This window comes from Columba livia, chromosome 11, assembly GCF_036013475.1.
Source record: "Columba livia isolate bColLiv1 breed racing homer chromosome 11, bColLiv1.pat.W.v2, whole genome shotgun sequence".
Classification (NCBI taxonomy): Eukaryota; Metazoa; Chordata; class Aves; order Columbiformes; family Columbidae; genus Columba; species Columba livia.
In genome coordinates this window covers 21,353,569-21,381,422 of record NC_088612.1, presented here as the reverse complement: position 1 = coordinate 21,381,422, position 27,854 = coordinate 21,353,569, and the positions used below count along the sequence as shown (strand labels likewise).

General features: G+C 58.7%; 2 protein-coding genes and 2 non-coding genes across 9 annotated transcripts in view; 2 read left to right on the top strand and 2 right to left on the bottom strand.

Moving 5' to 3' along the window:
- Positions 1–1,556: 1,556 nt before the first annotated feature.
- Positions 1,557–1,628, top strand: TRNAH-GUG (transfer RNA histidin (anticodon GUG)). Its single transcript has one exon. It is a non-coding gene; the product is annotated as a tRNA-His (tRNA).
- Positions 1,629–1,931: 303 nt separating this feature from the next.
- On the bottom strand, positions 1,932–2,003 carry TRNAH-GUG (transfer RNA histidin (anticodon GUG)). Its single transcript has one exon. It is a non-coding gene; the product is annotated as a tRNA-His (tRNA).
- A 665-nt stretch (positions 2,004–2,668) lies between these two features.
- On the top strand, positions 2,669–13,160 carry LOC102098248 (sodium/nucleoside cotransporter 1). 3 transcript variants are annotated; one of them, XM_065077211.1, is made up of 18 exons: positions 2,669–2,984; positions 4,104–4,250; positions 4,323–4,420; positions 5,231–5,322; positions 5,729–5,918; positions 6,291–6,432; positions 7,184–7,297; positions 7,447–7,524; positions 7,861–7,941; positions 8,258–8,338; positions 8,481–8,606; positions 9,769–9,899; positions 10,095–10,263; positions 10,425–10,622; positions 11,045–11,126; positions 12,160–12,258; positions 12,628–12,739; positions 12,829–13,160. In XM_065077211.1, exons 2-18 carry the CDS (start codon positions 4,182–4,184, stop codon positions 12,950–12,952), a joined length of 1,986 nt encoding a protein of 661 aa, XP_064933283.1. In that variant the 5' UTR covers positions 2,669–2,984; positions 4,104–4,181; the 3' UTR covers positions 12,953–13,160. The 3 variants fall into 3 exon arrangements, with proteins under 3 accessions (XP_064933283.1, XP_064933284.1, XP_064933282.1); XM_065077212.1 differs by lacking the exon at positions 2,669–2,984 and adding an exon at positions 3,326–3,589; XM_065077210.1 differs by lacking the exon at positions 2,669–2,984 and adding an exon at positions 3,746–4,010.
- A 246-nt stretch (positions 13,161–13,406) lies between these two features.
- ALPK3 (alpha kinase 3) overlaps positions 13,407–27,854 on the bottom strand; it is a 33,771-nt gene continuing 19,323 nt past the window's right edge. For all 4 annotated transcript variants that reach the window (XM_065077209.1, XM_065077206.1, XM_065077207.1 and 1 more), the window contains 11 exons: positions 27,604–27,721; positions 25,136–26,150; positions 19,090–20,938; positions 18,409–18,556; positions 16,978–17,105; positions 16,710–16,745; positions 16,332–16,606; positions 15,906–15,994; positions 15,458–15,675; positions 15,234–15,282; positions 13,407–15,106 (listed from right to left, as the gene is read on the bottom strand). In XM_065077209.1, coding sequence (XP_064933281.1) covers positions 14,785–15,106; positions 15,234–15,282; positions 15,458–15,675; positions 15,906–15,994; positions 16,332–16,606; positions 16,710–16,745; positions 16,978–17,105; positions 18,409–18,556; positions 19,090–20,938; positions 25,136–26,150; positions 27,604–27,677 — 4,203 coding nt within the window. In that variant the 5' untranslated portion in view covers positions 27,678–27,721 and the 3' untranslated portion in view covers positions 13,407–14,784. The remainder of the gene's footprint in view (positions 15,107–15,233; positions 15,283–15,457; positions 15,676–15,905; positions 15,995–16,331; positions 16,607–16,709; positions 16,746–16,977; positions 17,106–18,408; positions 18,557–19,089; positions 20,939–25,135; positions 26,151–27,603; positions 27,722–27,854) is intronic.

Genomic DNA, 27,854 nt, shown 5'->3' with positions numbered 1-27,854 from the left:
GGGGGGTCTGTGACCAGCTCTTCCCCACACGGCGCAGAGTGTGAGTCATCTGGGCCATCCAGTGCCTTGATTGCTCTAAAAATATTTTACACAAAAGAAACCCTTTTGATCTCAGGTGTTTTGAATTCTTTGCATATCTCTGAAAAGAAAAGAGCCTTTCATACTCAGAGCACTGTAAAAATCAGCAGCAGTGGTGACAAACAGTCATTAACTATCTACGTGTTTCACTGGGGAGAAGCAGGAGCTGCAGCACAGTGACACCTGCCCCTGGTTCGGGCCACAATTTCATCCCCAGTCCCTTGTTTTCCTCTCTGTGTCCGTAGGCACCACCCTGGTGTGACAAGTCCTTAATGCTGTGATAGAGGGAAGCTTTATTCCCTGAGAAATACCTGGGGGGTGAGAGCTGGGATGTCAGCGGGTGGGGGCTGGGGACACGGACATGGTGAGGGTTGGGGTTGGGGACAGCGCGAGGGAAAGGGTCGGGGTGAGAATTCTCAGTGAGGTTCTGCTGCCCCTCTGCTCTGCCCTGGGGAGACCACACCTGGAATATTGTGTCCAGCTGTGGCCCCTCAGTTCCAGCAGGACAGGGAACTGCTGGAGAGAGTCCAGCGCAGCCACCAAGATGCTGGAGGGAGTGGAGCATCTCCCGTGTGAGGAAAGGCTGAGGGAGCTGGGGCTCTGGAGCTGGACAAGAGGACACTGAGGGGGGACTCATTCCTGGGGATCAAGATGGAAAGGGGGAGTGTCAGGAGGATGGAGCCAGGCTCTTCTGGTGACAACCAGTGACAGGACAAGGGGCAATGGGTGCAAACTGGAACACAGGAGGTTCCACTGAAATCTGAGAAGAAACTTGTTTGGGGTGAGGGTGGCAGAGCCTGGCCCAGGCTGCCCAGGGGGTTGTGGAGTCTCCTTCTGCGCAGACATTCCAACCCGCCTGGACACCTTCCTGTGTAACCTCATCTGGGTGTTCCTGCTCCATGGGGGGATTGCACTGGATGAGCTTTCCAGGGCCCTTCCAGCCCCTGACACTCTGGGATTCTGTGGTTCTGTGGTTGGGGGTGTCAGGGTTATGGCGGGGAGCAGGGATGGGCTCAGGATCAGAATCTGGAGTTAAGACAAGGCCAGAGAGGGAGCGTTAGGGTTAGGAGTGGGCTCAGAGAGGGTTAAACCCACGGCTGGGGTGGGGCTAAGGATGGGACACGGGTTTAGACCCGGGGTTGAGACCCGGGTGGGAGGTGAGAGGGGGTTAGAGGAGAGGGCAGCGATCAAACGCAGGGTGCGGGGTGTGGAGCGGACCAGCGCCACGGCCCGGGCCCAGGTGGGGTTGCGGACCCGGAGGGGCTGATGCGGGGCCGGGCGGGGGCGGCGATTGGGGGTCAGGATCAGGATCGGGCCCCGGAGGCTCCTCAAGGCCGGGGAGGAGAACCCGCCACTCACCCGCGTCGCCATGGAGACACCGGGGGGCGGAGCGCGGCTCCTTCAGCCCCGCCCGCGCGGTCTGCGCGTCAGCACTAAGGGCCGCCTGGCGGCCCGGTGACTCAGAGCCCCGGTAGCGCGCCGTGATCGTATAGTGGTTAGTACTCTGCGTTGTGGCCGCAGCAACCTCGGTTCGAATCCGAGTCACGGCATCGCCCCGGCGGTACCACGGCACACGGGCTCTCATGTTTTTCTCCCCTCTGACGCCGTCAATTTTATTTTTATTTCATTGTTTTGTTTTAAATTTTGCGTTATGCCCGTCGTTTAACGATGAGTCCCCGGGCCGGGTAGAGCACCACGACCCGCGGCACCTCGACGCGCCAGGAGACGGGGAAAAAATTATGAAATATCGCCACGACGTGAAAACTAAAGATTTACGGTGCCGCCGTAGAACAGAAAATATTTAAAAAGCGAAAAAATGTGGGAGCCCGTGTGCCGTGGTACCGCCGGGGCGATGCCGTGACTCGGATTCGAACCGAGGTTGCTGCGGCCACAACGCAGAGTACTAACCACTATACGATCACGGCGCGCTACCGGGGCTCTGGGCGCGCAGCCCGCCGATCGGCCCTTAGTGCTGACGGGCCGAGCGCGGCGCGGGGCGGGGCCGCGGGGTTTGCGCGCACGTTCTGTGCTCGCGAGTGCGGCCCGCGGTCTGCCCGAGCAGCGGCTGGGGCTGCGATCCGCGCCCGGGCTCCGTGCGTCCCGCCGGAGCAGCCCACGCGTGGCCGCCTTGGGGATTTTACCCCTCGCCACACACGTCGGTGGGTGCGGGGCGCTCTCGCGCTGCACCAACCCCAATTTCGGCAGCTTTAGCACCGAGGCTGGATATAATCCGCAGGGAGAAGGTGCTGCCCGTGTGCGGTGGGAGCTGGCACGGGGAGCGCTGGCACACGGGCGCCGCGTCTCGCGTGGACGCTCCGTGCCGTCGTTAATCACCCATCTCTGAGCCTGTAGCTGCTAATCCCTGGCGCTGGAGCCGCATCGCTTCACCGCTCTGTGCGCAAAAAAACCCTCAAAACAATAAAGCAGGGCAGGTACCGGCCGGGTGCGACTCCCACTGTCCCGCGTGAAAAAGCGTTTTCCACGCCGCGGGGCCAGGATGAGTTTTGCCGGGGGCCCCCGCGCAGGCACCGGCTGATGACACTTGGTGCCGACGCCGCTCCCGGGAGACGTTTCCCGGGGAAAGGCCGAGGTTCTGCTTTGGTTACCTCCCCCGAGGCTCCTGTCGCCTGGGGGTGAAACTATCCCGGGACAACCCCCTAGGGCAGCACCGCGGCCGCCCCGCCGGCTCCTCCGCGCACCCCTGCGGGCGGCCGGGTGTGAGTCCCGGTGTGAGCCCGGTGTGAGCCCCGTGTGAGCCCGGTGTGAGCCCGGTGTGAGCCCCGGGAGGCGCCGGGGCGGCCCCGGCCCCACCGCGCCCAGCCCAGCTCTTTGGACCGAGCTGTTAATCGGTAACCGGGGCCGGGAAGCCGCGCGGCCGCGGGGCTGGAGAGCGAGTACGGAGGCCGGTGGGTACGAGCTGGGGTGGACACGGGGACAGGGGGGACGTGAGGGCACCCTGAGGGGGTCCCAGGCGCTGAGGGGACTGGGGGGATCACTGAGCCCAGAAGGGTTCTGACGGGTGTCCCTGAAGTGGCAGTGGGTCTGGGGAGGGATGTCTTCCTGATCCCTGCCAGGGTCTTGGGGAGGGGTCCTGGCGGACACGGGGGGTGCTGGGGAACCTGGAGGATGTCTGGGGTCTTGGGTTCCCACCACGGCACTGCTGCCAAGGAGCCATGAGCCCAGGAACATGCGGGAGGCCAGCACCCCTCAGTGGTCCCCTTGGCAGCTCTGCTGGCCCGAGGAGCCCATGGCCACCCTGAGGTCCCACACTGAGCAGGATGTTCTCCAAAACTCCCCACCTCCACTCACTCCGTATGGGGCTGGGTCTCTCCCTCCAGTGTCCCCTAATTCTCACGCTGCAGGAAGCAGGTGATGACCCTGCTGTCTGCACCTTCTCCACGCAGACCTCAACCCTCCTGCACAGCAAGGACAAGTCCTCACGCAGACTTGCTCCTACAGCCAGTTGCTGCCTTCTCTGTGACTTCTCTGCTCTTCCTTCACCCTTCTCCAGGTAGAGTGTCCAAATGGGATGCTCCAGGAGTTCCTGCCCTGTCATAACACTGGTTCTTCTGGCTTTGCTGGACCGGTTCTCCCAGTATGATCTTGCTTCAGGGCCAGTCCCCATGCAAACTACCTCAGATTACTTCCCATTGCTCCTGGGCTGTACTAGTTCTCAACACAAAAGAACCTTCTTCCTTATCTTACTGTTGCACCAAGAGCTCACAGTGAAGGGTGCAGGCAGAATTATTTTTTGCAAAAATCCCCCTTGCAAAGGGGCTCATGGAGGCTGGTGGCCACGGCCACTGACTGGGACTACCAGCTGTCCCTTCTGCGGCTAATCCTCTGCTGCAGTTCCTTGGAAGCATGGAAGAGTAAAGTCCACCAGCACCACGGCTGGGATGGATCCCATGGGATGGTCCCTTGATATGCAGGTGCAGGAACTGCTCTGAATCCCTACTGCAAAGGGAATTCTCCTCTCAGAAACCCAAAATTGAAAAGTGGGGTTGGACTTTCATCCTTCCCAGGGCTGATCCCATCCGAGCCAGCGGTGGTTGCTCGCCGTGCTGTTTCTCTGATGCACTGAAGCTGTGGCACTTCTGGAGATGGAAGAAAGCCCCATAACCCTGGCCAGCCTTGAGAAGGGCACGGATAACCCGGCTTTCAGCCCCCTGGTAAGTCCTCCCCTCCCCTCGTGTCAGGGCACAGGAGCCGCTCAGTGTGCTCCCGCTAACGGTGTTTTCCAGGGAGAGAAGGGACTCTGTGATGAAAGTGATGGTCCACATGGTGAAAGCAAGGAGGAGACGGGAGGAGAAGGGGAGCGGGCACCCTCCTCCCACCGCAGGTAGGAAAACCCTGGAGATGCGTGTGTCGGGGGTGTTTCCAGTGGTCATAGCAAGTCCTGAGGCAATGGCAGAAGATGTGCCAGGGAGGGTCAGTGGGACACGAGGAAAAGGTTCTTCACCCAGAGGTGCTGGACACTGAACAGGCTCCCCAGGGAGGTGTCACGGCCCCAACCTGACAGTGTTCAAGAAGAGACTGGACAACGTCCTCAGACACACGGGGTGACCTGTGGGGTGTCCTGTGCAGGGACAGGAGTTGGACTTAATTATCCTTGTGGGTCCTTCCAGCTCAGGACATTCTATGATTCTAAGTCTTCAATCCTTGGGCCAGCATTTCTCCTGCAGCCAAACCAGGCTTGCATGTATCTTGTCTGGGAGCAGAGCATGGTCATATTGACCACACAGGGCACACAGTGCCTGATGCCTCCATATGGCTTCGTAGGCTGGCAGTGACAGGTCTCTGTCCCCACAGCAGCCACCCAGAGAAAGCCTTTGCTCGTGGTGCCTGGGGTGCTGAGCTGCGCAGTGGGATGTTCTCTGCCATAATGGACCAGCTCCTGGGAGCGGGCAGCAGGGCTGCTGGAGCCACAGTCCACCTACAGCACCACGCTGCTGCCACAGCCCCCTGGCAGGAACATTTATGACCTGGCTCCCTGGGGCTGGGTAGGCTTGGGTAGGGTAGAGTTGGGTAGGTAGAGTTGGGTAGGGTAGAGTTGAGTAGGGTAGAGTTGTGTAGGGTTGGGATGGGTTGGGTTGATCTTCAGGATCCATCATCTGTGCCTCTCACGTCTCTGGTGTGTGACCCTCCCCAGGAAGGTCCTGCAGTCGGTATCCAAGGCACAGCGCTTCTGCAAGGCTCATGCCAAGATGTTGAGAAGGGTTGTCCTGGGGCTCCTTGGAGTAGGTGAGGACTTCCCAGCACTGAGACCCCATCTCCACACCCCTTTGGCTGGTCGTGTCCCCGGCCCCAAGCACCGGGCACTTCTGCCCACGTGGAGGTTGCTTCTTCTCTCACCAGCCCTACCGCCCGCCTCCTCCTCACCTCACCACTCCTGTCCATGAGGGCTCCCTGTCCTCCTGATACCCCAGGGGTTTGCTGTGCCTCCTCTGCTCACTCCGTGTGCCCCAGACAGCTGAGCTGCTGTCACCAGTGAGCTGGGCTGCTGTCCCTAAGTCCTCCCCGTGTGCAGATGGGATCCTCAAAGGTGGCCAGGGAAGGACATCCAGAGGAACTTAACCTCATTGTTGGCCCTGGTTAGTCCGTGACCCTATGGCCCTGATGTTTCTGACCCCCAATGTGCCTTCTCCAGCCTACCTGTGCTACTTCATTGCGGCCTGTTGGCTCAACTTCCAGCGAGCCTTTGCCTTGGTTGTCATGACTGCTGTGGTTGCCTTCTTCATCTGCTGGAGCCTCTTCAAGAAGCACTGTGGGGCAAGGGTACTGCTGCTCCTCAGCCCCGTTGAGAAATGCTTCCAGAAGTCCTGGCCGTGGCTGAAATGGTGAGTCAGGGATCGGCAGAGCCACGTCCCTCCCGCACCCGGTCCCCTTGCCCACGGCTGCCCCACCAGAGCCAGGCTGGTGTGACGGACAGCCGGTGGCATGGGACAGAAGCCCCAGTGCTGGGCAGGCACCTCATGAATAACGAGGCATGGCCCGACCTGGGGACACTTAAAAGCTGTGACAGAAACACCTTGCTGCTCTGCCTCAGTAGTGTGGTGGATACTCACACCCCTCATTTGTGTCCAAGCCCCAGGTTTCATCAAATGCTTGGACCTTATGGTGGCAACTCCCACACAATTAGCTCCTGCCCTTCATGAGCTGCTGTCCCCATGGGACATCCTCTCTGTGACAGTCTGGGATCTCCTTTGCAGGCTGCTGTGGGTGGCCCTTCTGGGAGGCCTGATCGCGTGGTTGGCTTTGGACACCTCCAGACACCCAGAGCAGCTCATCTCCTTAGCTGGATTCGGCTTTTTGGTGCTGCTCCTGTTCGCCTGCTCCAAGCACCACTGCGCAGTACGTGTTTCAGGTGTATTGGCCATCAGTCCCCTCGCAGGAGGTGGCCACCCAGCACTAGGAACAAGTGCTTCCTTCTCGCTGGCCCATCGCTGAAGCTCGCTGGGGAAGCAGAAGCCCAGCAGGGCTCCTGGGCACAGCCTGGGGAGCCGAGCTGGTTGGGCAGATGGAGCCCAAAGCTACGTCACCTCTTTCCTTCCCTCTGCTCAACCCAGTGCTCCCCCACCGTGCCTCCATCCTCTTTTCCACCATGTCCTGCATAGTGGGTCGACCCAGAGACCCAGCACTAGACCCATGTCTGAGCATTGGGTGCCTGCAGGTAGAAGGTGGACCTGAGCTTCAGGTGGCTTGGGTGGCTTGGGCAGAAATGATTGAAGTTCAAGTGGCTTCCAACCCAACCTGCTTCAATGTTTTGGGCAATCCCTCCATCCCCTTCCCCAAAGGACCAGGAAGTTTTGCTCTAGAGGGTCTGTACTACCAGTCAAACCAGCAGAAGGTCTCCATGCTTGTCTCCCCCTAGGTAAGCCTGGCAGGTCATGTCCCACCGCCGGTTCCTGCATCCCAACTCATCTCCTTCTACTATCACCAAGCGATGTTCATGGCTTTTCATGGCATTTTATTAGTGTCCCATGACCCTCACCCAGGGCACAACGAGCTGGCGTTTGCCGTGGGCGGCTGTCAAAGGAAGCTCGAGAGGACAAGCTGTTTGCTTTGCTAACATCTCAATCTCCGTTCTGCTCTTGGTCTCCAGGTGTCCTGGAGAGCTGTTTTCTGGGGCCTTGGCTTGGAGTTCTTGTTCGGACTCGTTGTCCTCCGAACAACCCCCGGTGTCCAAGCTTTCCAGTGGCTGGGTGACCAGATCCAGGTACTGTGCCTGCTCACTCTGTCCTATGCTCCTCTGGTGGGGTGGGGAAATGAGGGGCTGGGGTACAGACCCCTGCTGGGTAGAAGTGAGATGTCAGGGAAAGAGCTGATGGACACCTCCATCCTACCATGTCACTTCTCCACTTGCAGGTCTTCCTGGGCTATACCACAGCCGGCTCCAGCTTCGTCTTTGGGAACACGCTCATTCAGGATGTCTTTGCCTTCCAGGTCAGCCTGGGGAACGGGGTGTGGGAACGGGGTGTGGGAGGGAGGGGCAGACCCTGGTTTTCTCGGGTTTCTTCTGGCCTGGCTGGGTCCTGGAGGGCATGGAGTTGAATGCAGGTGGAGCAGAGCTCAACCAGCGCAGGGATGGGTCTCCCTCAGCTTTCTACCCACCCACAGACCCCCTCAGTGCCATGGGGGATCCTGTCAGTCCTGCCAGTCTGGCCCGGTGCTGTGGCACCCCATGGCCAGTTCACGTGACACAAGGGATTGGTCCCCAAGTGCACTGAGACGTGCTGCTCAGCCCTCCTTTAAGCCCCTGCTCTGGTGCCTTGCCTGCAGGCTCTGCCCATCATTGTCTTCTTCAGTTGTGTGATGTCCATCCTCTACTACCTCGGCATCATGCAGTGGCTCATTCTCAAGGTAGGGCCTCCCAGCTGCCTCCGGGATGGTGGTGGAAAGCATAAGAACCTGCTGGCTTCTCTGACTGCTGTGATCAGGATGTCCCAGAAAACATGGGGTGGTACTAATTTGGGGTGATTTGTCCTGCTAAAAGAATAGACACAAAACGCCCTTTCCTTGCACGTCCTCCTGAGAAAGCCAAGCTCCAGGGCTGATGTTGCTGCCTGGTCTGTGGGTGCTTCCTGAGGTCTCCTCTGTGCGGGAAGCCCGAGCACTGCCCTGCTTTGGGGAGGGTGCCAGGCGCCTTTGTGAACGTGGTGGCCTTGTCTTTTCCCAGATCTCCTGGATCCTTCAGGTCTCGATGGGCACCACTCCCACTGAGACCCTGAGCGTGGCAGGGAACATCTTTGTGGGACAGGTAAGGTCCTGGGCAGGAGATGCAGCTCCTCAGCCCTTGCAGCTGAGCCTGCCCTGGAGGAAGGGTCTTCTTCTCCATTCCAAGGAGACCTGCATCCCTGCATGGCTGTGCTTCAAGAACAATGGGGTTTTCTCTCTCGCAGACTGAGGCCCCGCTGCTCATCCGCCCGTACCTTGCAGACATGACCTACTCAGAAGTCCACGCTGTGATGACCGGTGGCTTCTCCACCATTGCGGGCAGCGTGATGGGTGCCTATATCTCCTTTGGGGTGAGTGCGCGAGCAGATGTGCCACACACTTCCTGCTCCGGGATCATGACAAACAAGACCTGCCCTGTGCTTGCAGAGGGGAGGACACCCACAGCACGTGTCCCACGGCCCATAAGCAGGATGAGGGCTGGGGGCTTCCAGCTTCACCTTCGCTGGCCTGTCCGAAACCCCTGAGCCCTGCGGAGCAGAAGGCAGTGCCATGGGACCCTCACTGCCTGTCCTTGCACGGCGAGCAGGGCAAATCTCACCAAATCACGGGATCGTTTAGCCTGGAAGGACATTTCTGGGCATCTCTGATCCACCCTCCTGCCCAAGCGAGGTGATGGCCGAGCCCAAGGGGATGCCCAGGGCCTTGTCCAGCTTGGTGGGGAACTTCCCCATGGATGGAGATCTCCCTCCACCTCTCTGGTCCACCCCACGGGTGCCCTGTGGGGTGGCGAACAACTGTTTTCCTTATATCCGACTGGAATTTCCCCACTGAAACTGTGTCCTTGCTTCTCACCCTTTCACTGGGGATCCCCTCCAACCCCCTTTTTGAGCAGCTGGGAACGGTGACTACAACCCCCTCAGGCCTCCTTTTTCCCAACCAAACAATGCAGCTCCTCCGTATCCCCTGGTGGTCCCGCGCCCTGGTGGTCTCAGCCCTGGACACGGTGTCCAAACAAGGCCTCATCAGAGCTCTGTAATGGGGAATAAATCTCCCCCTCGACCTGCCGGCTGAGCTCCTGCTATTTAAACATTAGTTAGTCTAAACGAGGAGCCAAGGGTGGAAGGTCAGAGAAATGAGACGTTGCCGCTCGGCGGGCAGGGGAGGGGTGAGACTGGGAACTTGGCTCTGTCAGCAGGGAGAAGTTTGCAACCTTGCACCACCTATTCCTCTGATACTGACAAAAAGGGACAAGGAAGTGGCAAGAATCATCATGATTAGGTCAAACAGCAGGAGAGATTATCCTCTCCAAGGCCGTGATGGCTGCGGTGCCAGTGGTGCCTCCACCCAGACGAGTTGCCCTTCGTGTCATGGCCAGCTCAGATGGGAGAAACTGAGACTTTTTCTCACCCCGAGCGAACGGGAAGTCCTGAGCTGCTCTGAGCAGCCACCAGACGTGTGCTGGGACACGTGTCCTTGGACGCAGGTGCCTAAGCCCACGGTTTGGCCTTGCAGATAGACGCGGCGTCGCTGATCGCAGCCTCCGTGATGGCTGCGCCCTGCGCCCTTGCCATGTCCAAGCTCGTCTACCCCGAGGTGGAGGAGTCCAAGTTTAAGGGCAAAGCCAGTGTCTACCTGGCCAGCGGGTGAGTGCAAGGAGAGGGATGGGGCATCGTGCCAGGGTGGGGAAGCCACGAGGGGGGTTTGTGGACACCAGTGGACACTGTGGGTGGCCTGAGGTTGGGAGAACCTGTGGCACGTGGGCAACCCAAGAGCGAGAGCTGACCTGGCACAGGGGACGCGCGGCCACACCAGCCCATCACGGTCTTTTTGCTGCGCAGGGAGGAGCGGAACATCCTGGAAGCTGCCAGCAACGGGGCAGCCACCTCCGTGGCGCTTGTGGCCAACATCGCGGCCAACCTCATCGCCTTCTTGGCAGTGCTGGAGTTCATCAACGCTGCCCTGAGCTGGTTTGGGGGGATGGTGGACATCGAGGGGCTCTCCTTCCAGGTATCCCCGTGGTCCAGGCTGCCAAATCCTGCATCCCCCACCTATCCCCACCTTTGCCCACTGCTGAGACCCTTGTTGGGTGTTTGGCCGGCGCTGGCAGAGGATGTCCAAGCTGGGGACGGTCAGCCCTGACTTGCTCCCTCCTGGGATGCTTTTCCCAGGTGATTTGCTCCTACATCCTCATGCCCGTGGCCTTTCTCATGGGGGCAGACTGGGCAGACTCGCCGCTGGTGGCCGAGCTCCTGGGGATCAAGATCTTCCTGAACGAGTTTGTGGCATACGAGCAGCTGGCCACGTACAAGAGGAATCGTCTGTCGGGCCTGGAGGAGTGGGACGGGAGCCGCAAGCAGTGGATATCTGTGAGGGACACAGGAACGGAGCCAGTCGAAACGGGGCATGGGGCCTGGCTGGTCAGATGGGTGGTGGGCGTGCAAGGGGCTGACGGAGCTGGGGCTGGGAGGGCACTATGGCCAGCTAGACTGGGATGTCTACTCACTGCGGGGTACAGGGTCACCCCGAAGGAGTCAGTGAAGCCCTTTCTCAGTGATCCCGCTCCTTGGTGGGGCAGATCATGGTGCTACAGGGTCCCTTGTTCCCCTGGGGCGGACTGCCCACCACCCCCATCCTCACTCCCAAATATAATTGAAGGGGAAAGGACTGGGGTGGGGGACTTATCTCCATTGAGTCTGGCTGGGCTGGGAGCTGCAACATGGCGCTCAGCTCCGGGCTCTCCGGGGCTGCTCCTGGGCTGAGGTGACCGTCCTGTCACTGTGCCCAACAGGAGAGAGCTGAGGCCATCGCTACCTTTGCGCTCTGTGGATTCGCCAACCTCAGCTCCATCGGGATCATGCTGGGGAGCCTGGGTGAGTGTGACCGCGTCGGGTGCCAGGGAGCAAGGGCTTGGCTGGAGCAGCACGAATTTCCTGCCCACAAGCATCCTGTTGGGTCTCTGCCATCACACCAATGAATAGGATTTGCATGAGGTGACAGAGTCACAGAACCATAGAATAGTTTGTGTTGGAAGAAACCTTAAAGTTCATCTAGTTCCACCCCCCCTGCCATGAGCAGGGACATCTTCAGCAGCTCAGGTTGCTCAGAGCCCCGTCCAGCCTGGCCTGGGATGTCTCCAGGGATGGTTCAGCCACCACCTCTCTGCCCAACCTGGGCCAGGCTCTCACCACCCTCGTGGGGAAGAATTTCTTCTGTATATCTAATCTAAACCTCCCCTTTCAGTTTAAAGCCATCACCCCTTGTTCTGTCATGATACACCCTGTAAAAATTTCCTCTCCAGCTTTCTCCTAGGTTCCCTTTAGGTACAGAAAGGCCACACTAAGGTCTCCCGGAGCTTCTCTTCTCCAGCTGAACACCCCAACTCTCTCAGCCTGTCCTCCCAGCAGAGCTGTTCCAGCCTCAGGTCATTTCTGGGGCTCCTCTGGCCCCTCTCCAGCAGGTCCATGTGTGTCCTGAGGACCCAGAGCTGGACCAGCACTGCAGGGGGGGTCTCACCAGAGCCGGGCAGAAGGGCAGATTCCCCCCCAAACCTGCTGGTCACTCCTTCAGTGCAGCCCAGGATCTGGTTGGGTTTTGCACTGCACCCACGGGCAGGAGCACATGCGTGTCCCACAAGCCCAGGTGCCACCCAGCCATGGGGTAAAGAGCAGAGACTCCAGCGCTGAGAGCACCGAGGGCTCTGGCTGATCACCCGTGGGTGTCTGCCAGGACAGGCACACAGCGCATTGGGTGCTGCCTGGGACCACCTTGTTCCCCGGACACCAGGGGTTGGGTGGGCACCATGTGGCAGAGCTGTGGCCCTGGGACATTTCCCTCCCTGTCCCCAAGCCGGGGTAGAGCTGGAGCAAGGGTCCAACTCGCCTCGGTCTGCGCTTTGCCCCGCAGGCTCCCTGGTGCCCGAGCGCAAGGGCGACTTCGCCTCCATCGTGCTGCGAGCGCTGCTCACCGGCATCTGCGTCTCCATGCTCAACGCCTGCCTGGCAGGTGGGTCCCAGAAAGCGCTGGGGAGGGACAGGCAAAGGGCTGGAGACCCCTGTAAACGCAGGTGTGGGGATGGGGACAGCTGGGGTGTCCTCCCCATGGCTCTGCCAGGGCTGCCAAACCCTCTGCTGTCCCGCTATGGTTTTGCCAGGGGAGGCCCAAGCCCAGGAGCTGCGGCCCCTCATCCAGCACTGGGCTGGGACTGGGACATTTGGGATGCTGCGAGGAGCTCTCTGAGGTCACTGAGGTTGAGGTGGGATGGTGCATGGAACCTGTGAACACAGGCCCAGGATCTGCAACAAGCACAGTCAGAGTGTGGGATTTGCGAGCATGATCCCTCGAGAGCCCCGACCAGGAGACCTTGTCCCCCAGGTCTCCTCCACGTGCCAACGGAGGTGGGCGACTGCGTGACCTTCCTCAGCACCACCAACTTCAGCTCCACCAGCTACACCACCTACACGTGCTGCCAGCAGCTCTTTGCCAGGTGGGTGTGAAGGTCCCCAGAGCCACATAGTCCTGCGTGGGGACGCAGCGGTGGAGCAGCAGCTCCTGACCGTGCTCCTCTCCTTCCAGCGCGGTGCTCGTGAACGGGACGCTCTCCTTCGGCGGAGCCTGGGCCGGGCTGGCGCAGAGCGCGCCGTGCCTGGTGCAGTGCTGTGGGCGCTACAACCACACGTCCTGCATGGGGACAGCCTAGGGACAGCTGCCTGCCCTGGGGACAACAGCCTGGCAGCACTGGGGTCCGCCAGGACCGGCCCAAAGGTGGAAAAAGCCCCGTCAGAGACCTGTGCGTCTGGTCTTCTCCGCTGCGGTGACGATGGACATCCCTGTTGCAACCAGCACCCCCAGGTGCCGGCCCTGCGGACACAGAGGAACTGCTCCCAAATAAATCATGGAAATCCCCACCTGCTCGCCCTCAGCGCTCTCTGGCCCCCGACCGTCCCACACAGCACGAGTTGCTCGGCTTGGGCTGCGCTTGCGACCGTGACTGTGGTGGCCAGTGAGTCCTCAGCACCCGCAGAGTCCGTCCCCAGCCACCCTCTTCTCCCTACAGGGTGTGGATGGGGGAACAGCCGTGACCTGAAGACATTTACCAAACCACCCCGTTCTGCACCCAGGTGTGTCTTTTCCGCAAGGCCCACACGCCAGGGAACAGGCCAGTCCTTTGCGCTTTATTGCACTCGAGAGCACCCATTCACCAACGCGGCCGCGTTATGTACATGGTTATTTTACAACAACGAAGCACCAGGACCCCGCAGCGTGCTGCGCTCCCCGCTGGCCTGCACCCAGCCGCCCTTTGGACACCCAGGCCTTGGCCAGGCGTGCGGGTGGCACCGCTGGTGCTCCCGCGCAGGGAGGCGGCGCTCTGTGGCGCAGGGAGGCGATGCTCTGGCACGGCCAGGCAGCACAGGGCTCTGCGCAGGCCCGGCTGCCCACGGCCACGCTCCGGTGGCCACCACACGCCTGAGTGAGCCGACGGCCATGAGGGAGGCTGGGTGCACCGCAGGGCGCTTTACCTTCCAGTGAGAGCATCAGTTCGTGTCCACGGCTGCCTCCTGCTGCCACGGGGGTCGGACACGTCCCAAGCAGGGGTGATGCTAAGCAAGCAGGACCAGGCCGCGCTGTGAGGCTGTGCGGGGCGGACGGGCCCTGTGTGGGGGTGAGTCCTGCGGGCTGGACACTCGCCTGTGCCAAAGCAGCGCCTGGCACACAGGAGGGGTCTCCCCTTTGCCCCGGGTGTCCCGTGTGAGGTAGAGCATCCTTACCACGGCGCTGGTGGCACCTGCAGCAGCACTGTCCTCAGTAGCCACCCTGCGAGGGGGTGAGAGGCTCACCCCAGGCCGCAGGGGGGCCGGGGGTGCGAAATCCCATCCCTGTGCAGCTGCCAGTAGCAACACCCGTGTCCTGCATCCAGAGCCCCGCACAAGAGCAGCAGGAGCCCTGCAGCTCAACCACGACACCCCTCTGCAGCAAAACCTCCTAAATCCTGGTGTGCCGGCACAGGCGGGACCGCCGGGGTGCTGCTGGGCTTCACATCCTGGACACGGACTGCTGGCGGGGCTTGGCGCGGTGGCTTTTTGGAGGACGCAAAGAGGGACAAGAGGTGCTGGGAGCCAGGAGGGCAGCCCGGGCTCCCAGTTTGCCCAGGGGAGCCAGGCAGGGAGCCCAAGGCAGCGGGGATGATGGCCTGTCCCTTAAGGAAGGCAAACAGAGAGTCACGAAAGGAAAGTGATCCTGAGCGCACGGCACACGGCCCTGCAGGCTCCACCACCAGCAGCAGCTCGTCAAGAGGTATTTGGGGGAGACCTGTGCCCCCCACGGCTCACAGCCCCCCGTGACCCCAGCCGAGCCGCTCACACTAGCACACACCACACCACGCAAGTGCCACGGGGCGGGAGCCCAAGGGAGGGGAGCGGCGGCAGCGGCCGCTGCCAGGGTCTCCCCTTCCCAGCCCGGCCCCGCGCTGCCCTGGCTGGGGGTCCAGACCCGGGGGTCTGCAGCTGGGGGTCCCAGCCGCAGCGGCTCCAGCTACTGCGGGTGGCCAGGCTCAACGCTCTCTCCTGAGCCGGGTTTGGAGGCTGCTGGGGCCTCCCCCGTTTCGGCAGCTCTCCGGGAGCTCTTGGGGCTCACAGCAGCCTTGCGGGTGCCCTGGGGACTCGCCAGCCCCTTCTTCTGGAGTTGGGGGCTGGACTGGGCAGATTTCCGACCCATGGAGGGGCTCTTGGAGCCCTTGGGCTTGGGTGGCTCCAGTGGCTTCAGGCCCAGGATGCTGCAGTAGTGGTTACACTGGTGAGCGGCGGCGAATTGCTCCAGCAGGGAGGGAAAGCAGCTCTCCTTCAGCCCCTGGTACCTGCCAACACAGCCGTGCTCAGCCCCTGGCGGCGCAGGAGCCGTCCCGCCAGAGCAGGGAGTGGAGCACAGGGCCACGCTCGCCCCCACGGCCCTTCCCACTGTGCCCGCAGTGCGGCATCACTCACCCTTTCAGGTTGGTAGCGATCCGCACGTTGGTCATCTTCCAGCCCACTCCTGCAATGGAAGGGAGGACAACCAGGCTCTGCGCCGGCACCGGCGCCAGGACATCACCCCGGGAGCAGCGCTCCGTGGGGAACAGGCAGGAGGGCAAGGCCGGGGCTTTTCCTCCTCCTTTTGCAGGCCAGAGGGTGGCAAGGGGCTACGGGAGGCAGATGGGAGATCCCTTTACCTTCCATGTCAGTCACAAGGATGTTTCCATTTGTCCACTGGTAGACCCAATGCTGGAAGGTGCAGCATTTGAGTATGATCTCCGAGGTGCCTCGTGCCACCAAGCTGCCATCTCTCTCAGTGACACAGTACTGCTCACAGGGCCCGCCCAGGTCCTCCTCCATCGTGGCATAAGGGATGTTGTTAGACGGTCGGTAAATCAGGTACAGAGGAATTATCCTGCGTGGGAGCACAGAGCCGGGTCAGCACCAGCTGGCGAGCTCTCCCAACGCAGCAAGTGGCGATTCACACCCTGAGTCCTGCCTTCCCCCAGCACGCCTCTGTCTGAGGGTGGGAGAAGAGCACGCTGCCCTTTGGGATGTCCCCATCACCCACGGGGAACCCTCCCACCATCCCTCGGGACGCTCTGCCGGGGTGTGAAGCCTGCAGAGCCGCAGCTCCTCACTTACTCGGGCACCGCTCCAAAATCAGGGACAGCTCGTGCCTCGGCAGCAAAGATCTTGCAGTATTCGCGGCTGGAGTTCTGGATTTTACATTCCTGGAGATGCAAACAGAAGAGTCAAGGAACTGCCCTGCCCCGCACCATCACCCTGAGACCGCCCGCCTGGCCAGGCACCCCCCCTGGGACCATGGCCATTTGCTTCCCTGTCCCTGTGGTCAAAGGTCAAACCATGGGAAAGCTCTGAGCTCCTTCGTGTTGCTCAGAGAGAAGAGCCGAAGCCAAGAATAACAAGGACACCAGCCTGCTGGGACATCACTCCAGAGCACTCAAGAAGTGGAAAGAAATGAAGAAATTTGGCCCAGCGCTGCAGACCACAGCACAGAAAGGGAAGGAGTGGAGGAGACAGGCAGAGGGTGCCCCACAAGGTGCCCACCTGGATGGTGATATCGTAGTTCTTCTCGATGAGGCTGTTCTCGTTCTTGGTCCCAAAGACAATGAAATTGTGCACTTTGATGACGCAGGTGCGGCCGGACTCGAAGACGGGCTCCAGGCCGTAGATGGCTCTGGCACGGCAGGCTTTGCGCAGGAAACCAGCGCCCACTTCCACGTCCTCGCTCACCACGCGCCCGAAGAGCTTATCGCCCCAGTAGCCTGAGTCGGCCAAACCCTTGGCGAACACCATGGGTGTCATCTCGATCTCCTCCCCGACTGGCAGAGGGAAGAGCTGGTGAGGGGGGACACCGCGGGCAGGTCCTGCCCCCACCGCAGAGCTGCCGGCCCCCCACGCAGCTCGTCAGCACGTGGCTCTTACCTTCGATCTCTTCCCGCAAGATAAATCCCGACAGCACTGGAGGAGACAGAAAGCAAAGGGGTGTCAAGGTCCTGCCAGGATCCCGCCAGCCCCACGCACTCCCACACCAAGGGACGGCACGGAGGATGGTGTGAATCATCCGTCAATCAGCAGACGGAGGCAGATGCGCCTCGCAGGGGTGGTGTTATGGGGCACGCAAGCCCGGCACCGAGCCCTCCCGCAGCTCAGCACGGCCAGGAGAGCTGCCGGGCTGCTGAGGGCTCCTCACCTTCTGGGCTGAGCAGGAAATCGGTGGCGTCAGTGCCGTACTCGTTGCTGATCACACAGCGGTAGACCCCGCAGTCCTTCTGGGACGCCTGCACAACGGCCAGGGCTGCCTGGCCCTCGTCTCCGGCGCTGGAAGAAACCGGAGCACGGGCTCAGCCCCACGGGGTGCGCGGGGGCACGTGGAGCCGCACAGGCTCTGCGGGGGCACCACGCTGCCCTTGAGGGATGGGAGAGGCTACAAAGGAAACCAGCCCAGGAGCACCCTGGCTGCTGCCCTGGCACCTCATGGCACCACGAGTCCTGCTCGGCAGTTTTTGCTCACGGAGATGCTCACCTCCCAGGCAAGCCCCACAAAATCTGGGCTATAGACTGCGCTATAGACTGATAAAAGTACTTGCCTGTGTGCCTGGGTCAGGGCTGCGCTTGGGCCAACAGACCCGCCCCTGGATGGGGTGGCTGGAAGCCAAACAGCCCCAGAGGTGTCCAGCTTCACTTTCAGCTGTTGAGGAGTGAGGGCAGACACCAGTCCCCATCCTGCAGCCTGGCCCTCTCCGAGTGACAGGCCAGGCGTGACACAGCAGGCAGACAGGTCCCCAGAAGGACTAAAAGCCTGTTTCTGCTTTGCAGAGCCAGCGTGAACCAGAGAGGGGACGATGGGCCGCAGGGGGAAAAGGTGGGACCTTCATCCCAAGACCTGCTGGCGGAGCAGGCTCTGATCTGCTCTGCCCCTGGTCCATCTGCCCCGCTCCTGGTCCATCTGCCCCAGCTCAAGTGTCTGCCATGGGAGATGGTTTCTGCCCCAGAAGCGGCTCTTTCTGCCAGCTCATGATAAAGGGAGTTCAGGGGATGCTGAAAGCCATCAGGTGAATCCTAACCAATGTGGATGATGTTCCCACACAAGCTCCCTTGAGAATCCATAACGCACCCAAAGGAGCATCCAGGACACAATGATCCCCGCAGCTGCTCTCCCTGCACCAGGGCAGTGCCGAGGGACAGAGAGGGCACAGCCAGAGCTGCCTTTTCCCCGCTGGTGTTTGCCAGTGGTGGTTGTGTGGAAGTGCCTGCTCGGGTGCGATGTGACAGCTCACAGCTACCACCCTCACAAGCATCCCAGTTTTGCAGTTTACAGCCAGCTCCAAGATGTCCACAGCACCTTCCCTGCCCTCGCTGAGGTTTGGGTCCAGCCCCTGCCCTCCCAGGGCTCTGCTACTCAAACATCAGCCCTTAAGCCAGGCTATAGATAGATAAGTTTGGCAGCGATTCCCCATCTGGGCGATCCCTCCCTCTCCGGGCACTGCGAAGATAAATGCCACAAAATACTGTGCTGTGCAATAAGCAGAAGGAGCAGCTTCTCCTCAGTAAAGAGCTGGATTTAACGCCCAAAGCCAGGCCTACACACAAGGACTACAGCGAAGCGGAGCTGGCAAGTTACCTCCTTTGGGCTTCGGCTACAGGGATCTCGTCCTTGTACCATATCAGCTTTGAATCACTCAAAATATTGAAGAACTGGCACCAAAGTTTCAGGTGTCCTGACGCGTCAGAAAATTGTTCTGCCCTGATCTTCCGGATCACCTGTGGAGCTGAGGACAGGGTGCAAAGAGGCTGTTGGTGACACACACAGCACGGGGACGCGTCAGCCCACCCCAGCACTTGGGATACAAGCCATACGAATTTGTTCAGTGGCGCAGTGCTGCGAAACCTTGTGGGGAAAAAACACTACACCATGTTGGAGGAAATATTTATCTACTGAATTATTATGCCTTTGGTAATTCAGTGCATATAAGCACTGGAAAAGGAGCGTGCACCCCGCTGACACGCAGTGGGCCCCTGCCCAGCGTGAGGCACGGTGAGGAGCAGGACACGCAGGACGAGAACACAAGGATTTCATGATTTCTTTGGCCAGGCTGTGGAGACAGTCACAGGGCTGATGTCTCTCACGATCCCCTGCCCTCCCTGCACCAGGGAGTCTTGGGGCACATTTTTTGCTTTCACATGGCCAAAGGGTGACGCTGAAACCCCTGCAAATGCGCAAAACTCATGTGGCCTCAGCTGGCTCAGCTGACCAGACTCCCTTTGGGAGGAAACGCTTCATGGGGATCACCTCTTCCCTTACCTTTAAATGGGTTATTGGCTTTCTTGGACTCTGCTGGCTGTGCTTCTGACTTAGCATCTTCAGGGCCCTCGTGGTCACCAGCGCTGTCACCTACGGGCTCCTCGTACAGCTTGGGAACCTCCAGCGTGGCCATTTTCCTCCCGAGGGCTGGCGAGCGCTGCTCTGCGGGAGGGGACGGAGCTGGCACAGGACACTGCAGCGCAGCCGCGTTCTTCCTGGATTGCCGTGGTGAAACGGTAGGACTCCTCAGATGCCCTGGGCTCTCTGGGGTCGCCTCCTCTTCCTCCCCCATCTGCTTGGTTTTTGGCAGGTAGATTTTGCGCCGGGCCCCGGACGCGAGCTCCTCCGGCGTGGCGCAGGGCAGCGCTGCCAGAGGGTCGCCAGGGCTCTCTTTTTCGGGGCCCACGGGAGGAAAGTTGGAAATATTCTGAGGAGGCTGCCCTGCTCCTGCTGCCGGCATGCTGCCCACCACGATGGCGGGCACAGGGAGCTGGAGTGGCCCCTCCGCCTCCGGAGCCGCCCGGCTGCGCCTCTTCGGTGGCACAGGCCTGGCAGCCAGCATCTCCTTGCTGCTGATGAATTCTTCGTTAATCATGCCCGTGATCCGCCTGGATGTCCTGGGGGTCAGAGGCAAGTTCTCTGCTGTCTGGAAGAGCTGATTGTTTTGTACCTTTTCCAAAACCCTCCTGGAGGTGCGGGGGCTCAGGCCTGCGATGCCTATCTCCGGGAGTGCGACTTCTGCATCGGGCTGCTCCTCATCCCTGGGGTCAGTGTCTTCTTTTGTGGCGTCCTTACTGCTGTCTGACATTTTTAAAAGCAGCAGCAGATAGTTCTTCAAGGAGGAAACAAGGTTTTTGTGCTGCATCTTCTCCTCCAAAGACATCTCCTGAGGTCTCTCGGGGGCAGGCAGGACCGGCGGTACCTGCGGCTGAACTTCAACACCTCTGTCAAAAGCGCCTGCAGGTGCTGGCGGTTCCTGGCGCGGAGCCGTGGCCGGTTGCTCTCCTCCTTTCCTCCCTGGAGGTCCCATGGGCGCTGCTTTAGTGCTCTCTTTCCCCAACGTGCTGGCTGAAAACTCCTCCTGCGGGGCAGATCCATCTGCATTTTTGACTTCCGTGTCTCTGCTCACAGGAGGCAGCCGCTGGGCCCCAGTCGGGACCTGTTCTGCTGTCACCTTCACCCCTGGGACGCTGTGAGCTGCACGCGGTGCCTCCTGTGCCATTGATGTCTCTGCCGCAGGAGCGGGACGCGGCTCTTCCTTGGCAAGCGGAACTGGTGCGGGAGATGGTGTTCCAGGCTCCTGATGTCCCAGAGATGTCCCTCCAGCCTCCCTGCGCACAGCCCCGGGAGACGGCTCTGCCATGATGCTCCCTCCCGCCTCTGCAGCACGGGGGCTCCTGAGCAGCTCTGCTCCTGCCTCTTTGCTCGTCCCATCCTTGACTGCTGGCTCACGGGCGATTTGCTCCAGAGGAGCATTTTGACCAAGCTCTGGAGGACTCGATTTCTTTAGCAACGGCTCTTCCTCGCCTTGGCTTTTGTCCTCTTGTTTTAACAGTCCTTGTTGGGTCTTTCTGCCCTCAAGAGCACCGGAATGTCCTTCTGCCTGTTTCCTAGGGGGAGGGTGCTCCTCGCTGGGCTGCACGTGATCTGGAGAAGGTGCTGGTGGCTTTGGTGGCTCCTGAGGCCTCAGCCGAGGATTTGTCCTTTTCCCGGCCCCCCTGGACTGTGGGGTGACAGGCGTCTCTTTCCTGAGCTCCTCTACCTTCTTGGCTTGCTGACCCGTCTCTACGGCTGGAGCGGACACTGGATGCTTTGGGTCATCAGCAGACTGTCCCACTGTTGCTGCAACCTGCTCAAAGAAAGAAAACAGGAAATTAACATCGTTTCCCTGCCTGGGTCTGCTCAGTGGTGCTTGTGGTCCATCTGTGCCATACGACGCAGCCCAACTTCTGCTCGAATCGTAAGTATTAAACTGGTATCACCAATACGCACCCGTTCACGGCCTTCTGGCTTCACCGCCATCCCATGGTGGTGGGTCCCACAGCCCCTGTCATGCTGCACAAAATGTTTTCTCTTTTAATCTGCTCCAGCTCTTCTACCTTCCAGTTCCTTGGCTGTGCACGAAGAGGCAGGACATCTGCCTCTCTAGAACATTCAATGGCTTTCAATTCAATCTCCTCTGACCTGGCGCCTTCCCAAGGAGCAAAACCTTCCCAACTTCACCAGCCGTTGCCAGGAGCTTGTATAATTTCCTTGCTCTTTTTTAAGACCCAGTGCTCCCCCTATACTATATCTGCAACCTCCACTCTGAGGTAGGGCGATTGGCATCTCACAGACTATCTGGATGAGGCTGCCCAAGTGATTTACAGCGAAACTCTACACCGTGACGTCATCTGCGCTATTTGACCATCCTGTTTCTTTGACATTCGTGAAGCTGAAATGTTTCCGACTGCAGCTGCACGCCAGCAGACGTTTCTTCAAGCCACCCGCTGTGATGGCTGAGCTTTATCCCAAGGAGATCTGGCAAAATCCTCCAGCCAAGGGGCTCTATCTATTTTTGCAGGATAAGCCTCAGGGCGGCAGCAATACCACCGATACACGCTGTGTGCTCAGCTAGCAACATCGAGACAATCGCATGGGAACAGGACATGAACACAATAGGTTCCCCTTCCATCCCAGAGGATCTGCTGCCAAGGATTTTCTCTTGAGGTCTCTGACTTGAAGTTTTAAGCCATCAAAATGAGGTCCATAGGACCTCAACCCAACCAGCTGGAGAATCATTAACTCAGATCAACCCAATGAACCGGACAATTTTCAACTCAAGCCAACCAGCTGGAGACACCTCAAATAAACTCAACAGAGCTAGCTGGAGACTCTTCAAACCTACCCCAACTCAACCAGCTGGACACTCTTCAACTGAAGTCAACCAAATGGCTGGAGACTACTCAACTCAACTGAAACGAACACAACCAGCTGGAGAGTCTTTAACTCAACACAACCAGCTGGAGACTCTTCAACTCAACACAATCAGCCGGGGTATCTTCAGCTAGACCCAGCCCAACCAGCTGGAGACTCTTCAACTCAACACAACCAGCTGGGGTATCTTCAACTAGACCAAACCCAACCCAGCCAGCTGGAGACTCTTCAACTCAATGCAACCAGCTGGGGTATCTTCAACTAGACCAAACCCAACCCAGCCACCTGGAGACTCTTCAACTCAATGCAACCAGCTGGGGAACCTTCCACTCAATCCAACCACCTGGAGATTCTTACATTCAACCCAAACAGCTGGAATTTCTTCAAATGGGAAAGGAGGCTGTACACCCAGACCTTCTATTTTGTGCCACTTCAGCTTTGTTTGGATGCTTGGTAAAAACAGGAAAGGTCATGCTGGTCTCCCCAGCAAGCGCTTTCCCAAGCAATTGTTACGACAGCCTGAATATCAGAGGTCTGGAGTGGGAGGAGCAGCATTAGTGGGGCCGTTCCTCCACACCAAGTTCAAGCCTGCTTCCTTGGGCAGTCTCTCTGTGCAGAAATAGGGTCCCAGTTCACAGGGTTACGCAGACACCCCCAAATGCCACACATCCCTACTGCTGGTCCCCTAGAGCCACGTCCCTGCCCTGCTTCGACAGGCTGAGTGTCACAGCACCGAGCATCCCAGAGCTCCAGCTTAAAAGGTTTTATTTTAAGAGACAGACGGGTTTTGTGCAGTGAACCCCCCCTGGGTTCTACCACAGAATTTGGTCCTCTCCACGCAACAGTGCTGGTCACTGGGGACACCTCTTTGGCTGAAGAGGACGTGGGGGAAATTTGCTTTATCACTGATGCATGAACTGAAGCTCATATCATAATGAAGCTCTAGTAAGATTTAGTACTTTATGCTAATGTTAATAAAACCTCTTCTACACTGAATATATTTGCAATAGTAATAATAAATTGTTCTGTAAGTTCTTACCTACCAGAATGTTTGCAGTACATGGAGATTCCTTTTTGCAAGGAGACCCATGGAAAAGACGAGGGGCGATGGGTGCAAGTTACTTCCTCCAATGAGGAAAGTTCACCATGAGAACAATCAGCCATTGGAATAATGTCCCCGGGGAAGTGGTGGATTCCCCAACATCGGACACTTTTAAGACTGAGCTCGACAGCTTGTCCACACTGGGCTTTTGCCAAGAAAGGTTGGACCAGATGATCCTTGATGTCCCTTCCAACTCAATATTCCGTGATTATTGATCTTTGAATTTGAATTCTGTGATGACTCAGAGAAGTTTTCTGGGAGCTTTTCAGAAAAGCATCTGTCCTTAAGTAATCCTAAAACACTCCCACTAGGCATACATAGAAGAAATACATTAAATTATCTGTTTCAAAGTTGGGCAAGAGTGATCATTAAGTAAATTCGGTTGCTTGCCTGCTCTTGAGTGTGAGGATGTTCAGAGCCTGGCTATGGTGTGGCATTTGGCAAAGCCCTTCTGCTGCGGATAAATCCAGCTGAAAAGGCCCTGCCAGGTCCCAAGGCCAGGAAAACCCTCATGCCATGACCCTGGCTTGTTTAAGGGAAAGATTAAAAGCGAAAAAGACAAGCAACCCATGTCCCTGGAGCCAACATATCCGGAGTCATGTTTAAAGGGCTTTAAAATAGCTTATTTGGTCACACAAAAGCCTGAATGCTTTCCCCAGCATCACCAACTAGCTGGAGCATTCAAATTCAAATCCACAGCGTTCCCTTTTGTCTGCTCAAAGGCCCACCAGCTGGCAAGCTCCAGGTTTCCCTCTGCGAGCAGGTTTTTGAAGAGGAAAATACCTTGATGCATGCGGAAGGCTGAGGGATGGCAGCCCAAGCCCGGCTGTCACACTCCAGCACCTTCCACCTGCCTTAAGAGCAAGGGGCGGAAAAATGAGAAGAGAGGGAGAAAAAGAATTGCTTTGCCGTGGGCTCGCAATAATTTCTGCGGCAACATGCGATGCTGATGGGTCGGGTTAAAGATGCGCTCAGGGTTCCGCGTTGCGCCAAGGCGGGGACCCAGACGCTCGCTCCGCTGCGTAATACGGTGCTCCTACTAAAGAAATCTAGAAGAGGAAGAAAGGAGGCTTTTGTCACTGCAGCACCTGCCAGTCCTGCTTTCTGTATCGTGGATGTTTCCACAGCCCGAAGTACTTGCGGTACCTACCAAGGAAGACGTGCTGCCCACGGAGCGGCTCCTCCGGCAGCCGTGGTCTGTACTGAGCGCGCACCCACCACAGCGCAAAGGAAAACCCTGCAAATTGGACTGGGAGAACTTTGTAGGACAGAAGGGATCATTAAAGAAAAAGAGTTAAAATAAAAGACCGGTAGCTTCCAGTCTAATATTTTCAAGGAAAACGCTTCAGGTTGAGTGACAAAAATAGAAGTTGACTGAAAGACACGGTGAGGGTCAGGAGCAGGTGCTGCGCCCTGGCGCTGCATCGCCACCACAATGCGGCCTGCAACGGAGTTTTTCCAACAGGGAAGAGCCAAAAAAACAGCCCACATCTACTGTATACATGTTGCACTGTAAACAAATTCAAGGCCCTGCGTACCTGGCACGCTGCGCTCATTTGCATGGGGCGCTCATTAAACGCCGGCTGAAGCTCGGGCTCAATTGCTAAACTGAACAGATGTCATCAGCCTCGCAGCCCGTCACGCAGCAGGCATCCACCCCCGGCTATAAATAACCATTCAGCGCTCCCTGCTTAACTGATTTGGAAACATTTCGCATGAGGTCAGCCTGCCGATTAAACGGGAGAGCTCAGCTCGCCCCGGGGACCAGCTGCTCGGCCGAGGGCTCTGACGTGTGTCTGTCCTCACCACCTCACCTGACATTTGCTGGGAGACGGGGTGAAGCTCTGCTGTCTGGGCAGAAAAAGGCCAAAAAGCCCTTTTTCCCAAGTGCTTTAGACAGTGGAGACGTACGAAGCCTCGGCAGCAGATCTCGTGGGGTACATGCAGCCTTCTGGGGATGCTGCCACGATATGGCACGAATATTCTCTTGCGGCAGCCCCTGCGCTGGCTGCTTTCTGCCCTACTCACCTCTGGACCGACGGCTTTGTTTCCCTCCGCCTCCTGCGCTCGGTGGTGGCCTCTCTGTCCCATGGATGGCACAGGCGCTGCCTCCGACACCTCTGCGGACGACGGGGCAGCCTCTGTCTGCTTGCTGACCGCCCCGTCCGCAGCCTCTTCCTTGGCTCCCGCCTCCCCCTGCCCTGTTGCCGGCTTCACCTCGGTATCAAAATACATCTCTCTCAAAGAGAAGCGCACGTCACCATTGATTTTAGCGTCCTGGTTCACAGCTTTCCCGGGCTCTTGGATTTGCGGACTGCTTTCCACTTCTTGATCATTCGCCGCCCTCAAACGTGCGCTCCTGCGTAAGGGGACAGGAGGGGCAAACCGCGCGTTTGGAGAGGGGTTGGCCCTCTCGCGCCCACTTTCTTCTCGCTTGGAAACTTCCTTCTTTGCTGCCGGAGGAGCCTCCACCTTCTTTTTCTTTTTAGCCGCAGAGTCTTTGGCCATCGGCTTACCGGCTAGGTCCTCTACCGTCTCGTAGATGTACGCGAGGAAGCCGTACCCGTTCTCCTCCACACCTTCCAAAGAGGCGTCTCCGTTGGTGGTCACCTCTGCTTTCAAAGGTGCCATCAGCGTGTTTGTAAAACCCGTCATCCCGCTGACCGGCTGCTCCTTCGGCTCAGCAATATCCTCACGTAATCTGGACTGAGAATCAGCAACGTGCACTTTTGCTGCGTCCTCCTTCTCCCACAGAGAGGCTCCGGACCGGAGGTTCAGATCCCTGGCCAGCCTCCGCTTCCGCTGGAGTCGATCGGGACTCATTCCTTGCAACTTCTCCACCTCCACGTTCTCTTTCCCTCGCTTCTTGCCCTGTTCTATCTCTCGTAACTTCGCTTCGGCTTTCCTCTTAATTTTCTCAAACCACTTCTGATGGATTTTGAACTCCGTCATGGTTCCCACTTCCAGCACGCCAGAGCAGGTGACGATGCCTTTGTTATTCCTGGCCGAGGCTTGGTAAATGCCTGCGTCTTCCTCTCGGCACCTGGAAACCAAAAGTTCTGCGTGAGACAGGCCCGTCCTGCCCAGCGCCGCTGCCGGGCACACGGACACACGCGCTCCCCACCAGAAGGGGCCAGAAGATGAAGACGTGGCCCTCGAGGTGCCCGTGGTGGGTCTGGAGGCCTGGCCTCCCTGCCCGGGCTCTGCCTGTTCTCAGCGCCAGCAGATAAGCAAGTTGGATGCTAAATCGTCGCCCAGCTCCCCATGATAAGAGCGGGCTGTGGTGGAGCAGGAACAGCCAGCACCAGACTGTTCTGGGCCACATTCCTCTGTGGGAGCTTCTCCTCCCAGCTCTTCACAGCCTCCAGGACATTTCTGTTCTTCCTCCAGCCACCCCAAGCCTCCCCACCCCGCGTCGCAGGCAGTATGTGCACCCTGTCTCCGCCATTGCCCCTCGGGGACGAGGGGATCCCTGCTCCTGTGAGACGTGAACCAGCCTCTGATGGGAAGATGGAGCATGCTGGGGGCGCCAGAAAAGCTGAGGATGACAGAACTCTCGGCAATACCAGTATTGTGTGTTTTCAGACATCCCAAATCCAGGCCTCAAGCTGCGACAGGTCTCTGATTGCTGGGGATGGTGTGTCCAGCTCTCCAGAAACACAATTCCCTTTTAAAGCTGAAAGAAACTGGTAGTCAGGGCTGGATAAAAGAGGCCCTTGAGTCCACCAGGGCCAAAGCAGCGCTTTCCTTCCCTGACCTCATGGTGGGAGCTAAGCCAGGCCTTCCTGGGCAGGGCTGCAGCCCCTTCCCCGCTTCGCCCCTGTTCATGACACTCTTATGAACTATTCCTGTCCTTGTCCTGCCCGGTCCCACACACCATCACCCTGGAGGCAGCTGGTGCTTCCCCTTGGCTCACCTTCGTCCAGCCCTAATGCTCAACTCCCATTTGCTGCAGCCACAATGTGTGCTGCTGCCAGCGCCCAAAGGCTCCAGAGAGGAATTTCTCCTGCTTCTGGCACAGTAGCCAGCCCTGGATCATAGGATCATAGAATTATTTTGGTTGGAAGAGACCCTCAAGACCATTGAGTCCAACTGTTACCCCAGCCCTGTCCCTGCCCTATGTCCTGAGAACCTCCTGTCCGTCTGTCCAACCCTCCAGGGATGGCGACTCCAGCACTGCCCTGGGCAGCCTGTTCCAATGCCCCACAGCCCTTTGGGGAAGAAATTGTTCCTAATATCCAATCTGAACCTCCCCCGGCGCAACGTGAGGCCATTTCCTCATGTCCTATCACTTACTACTTGGGATGCAGTGATGGATCTTGTACTGATGTGATCTGGGAGCCATCGGAGCCAAGAGCTGAAGGGGAAGGGACAGCGGGAACATGGTGATGGGGGGCAAAAGGGGTCAGCACAGGCGCTGGGAGGAGATCGCTGCTGCCAGCTCCTCCCGCTACGGAGAATACACTCCCATTGCCACATCCAGCTTCTTTACTCACTTGTACAACTGCAGCGTGTGGCGATTTCCATGGCGGAATATCTCATACTTGGGCAAGCCGCAATACCGGTCCATCTCCTCATCGTCCTTATACCACGTCACCTCTGGCTGCGGGTACCCTGGGGAGGAGACGGACGGTACGTCAGGGCGTGAAACATCGCGACCGGCACAGCGCGCCAGCTCCCGCGGGGACAAGGTACCAACAGCAAAACAAAATGCTCCGGCAGAACAGGATACGTGTTATTCTGGGCT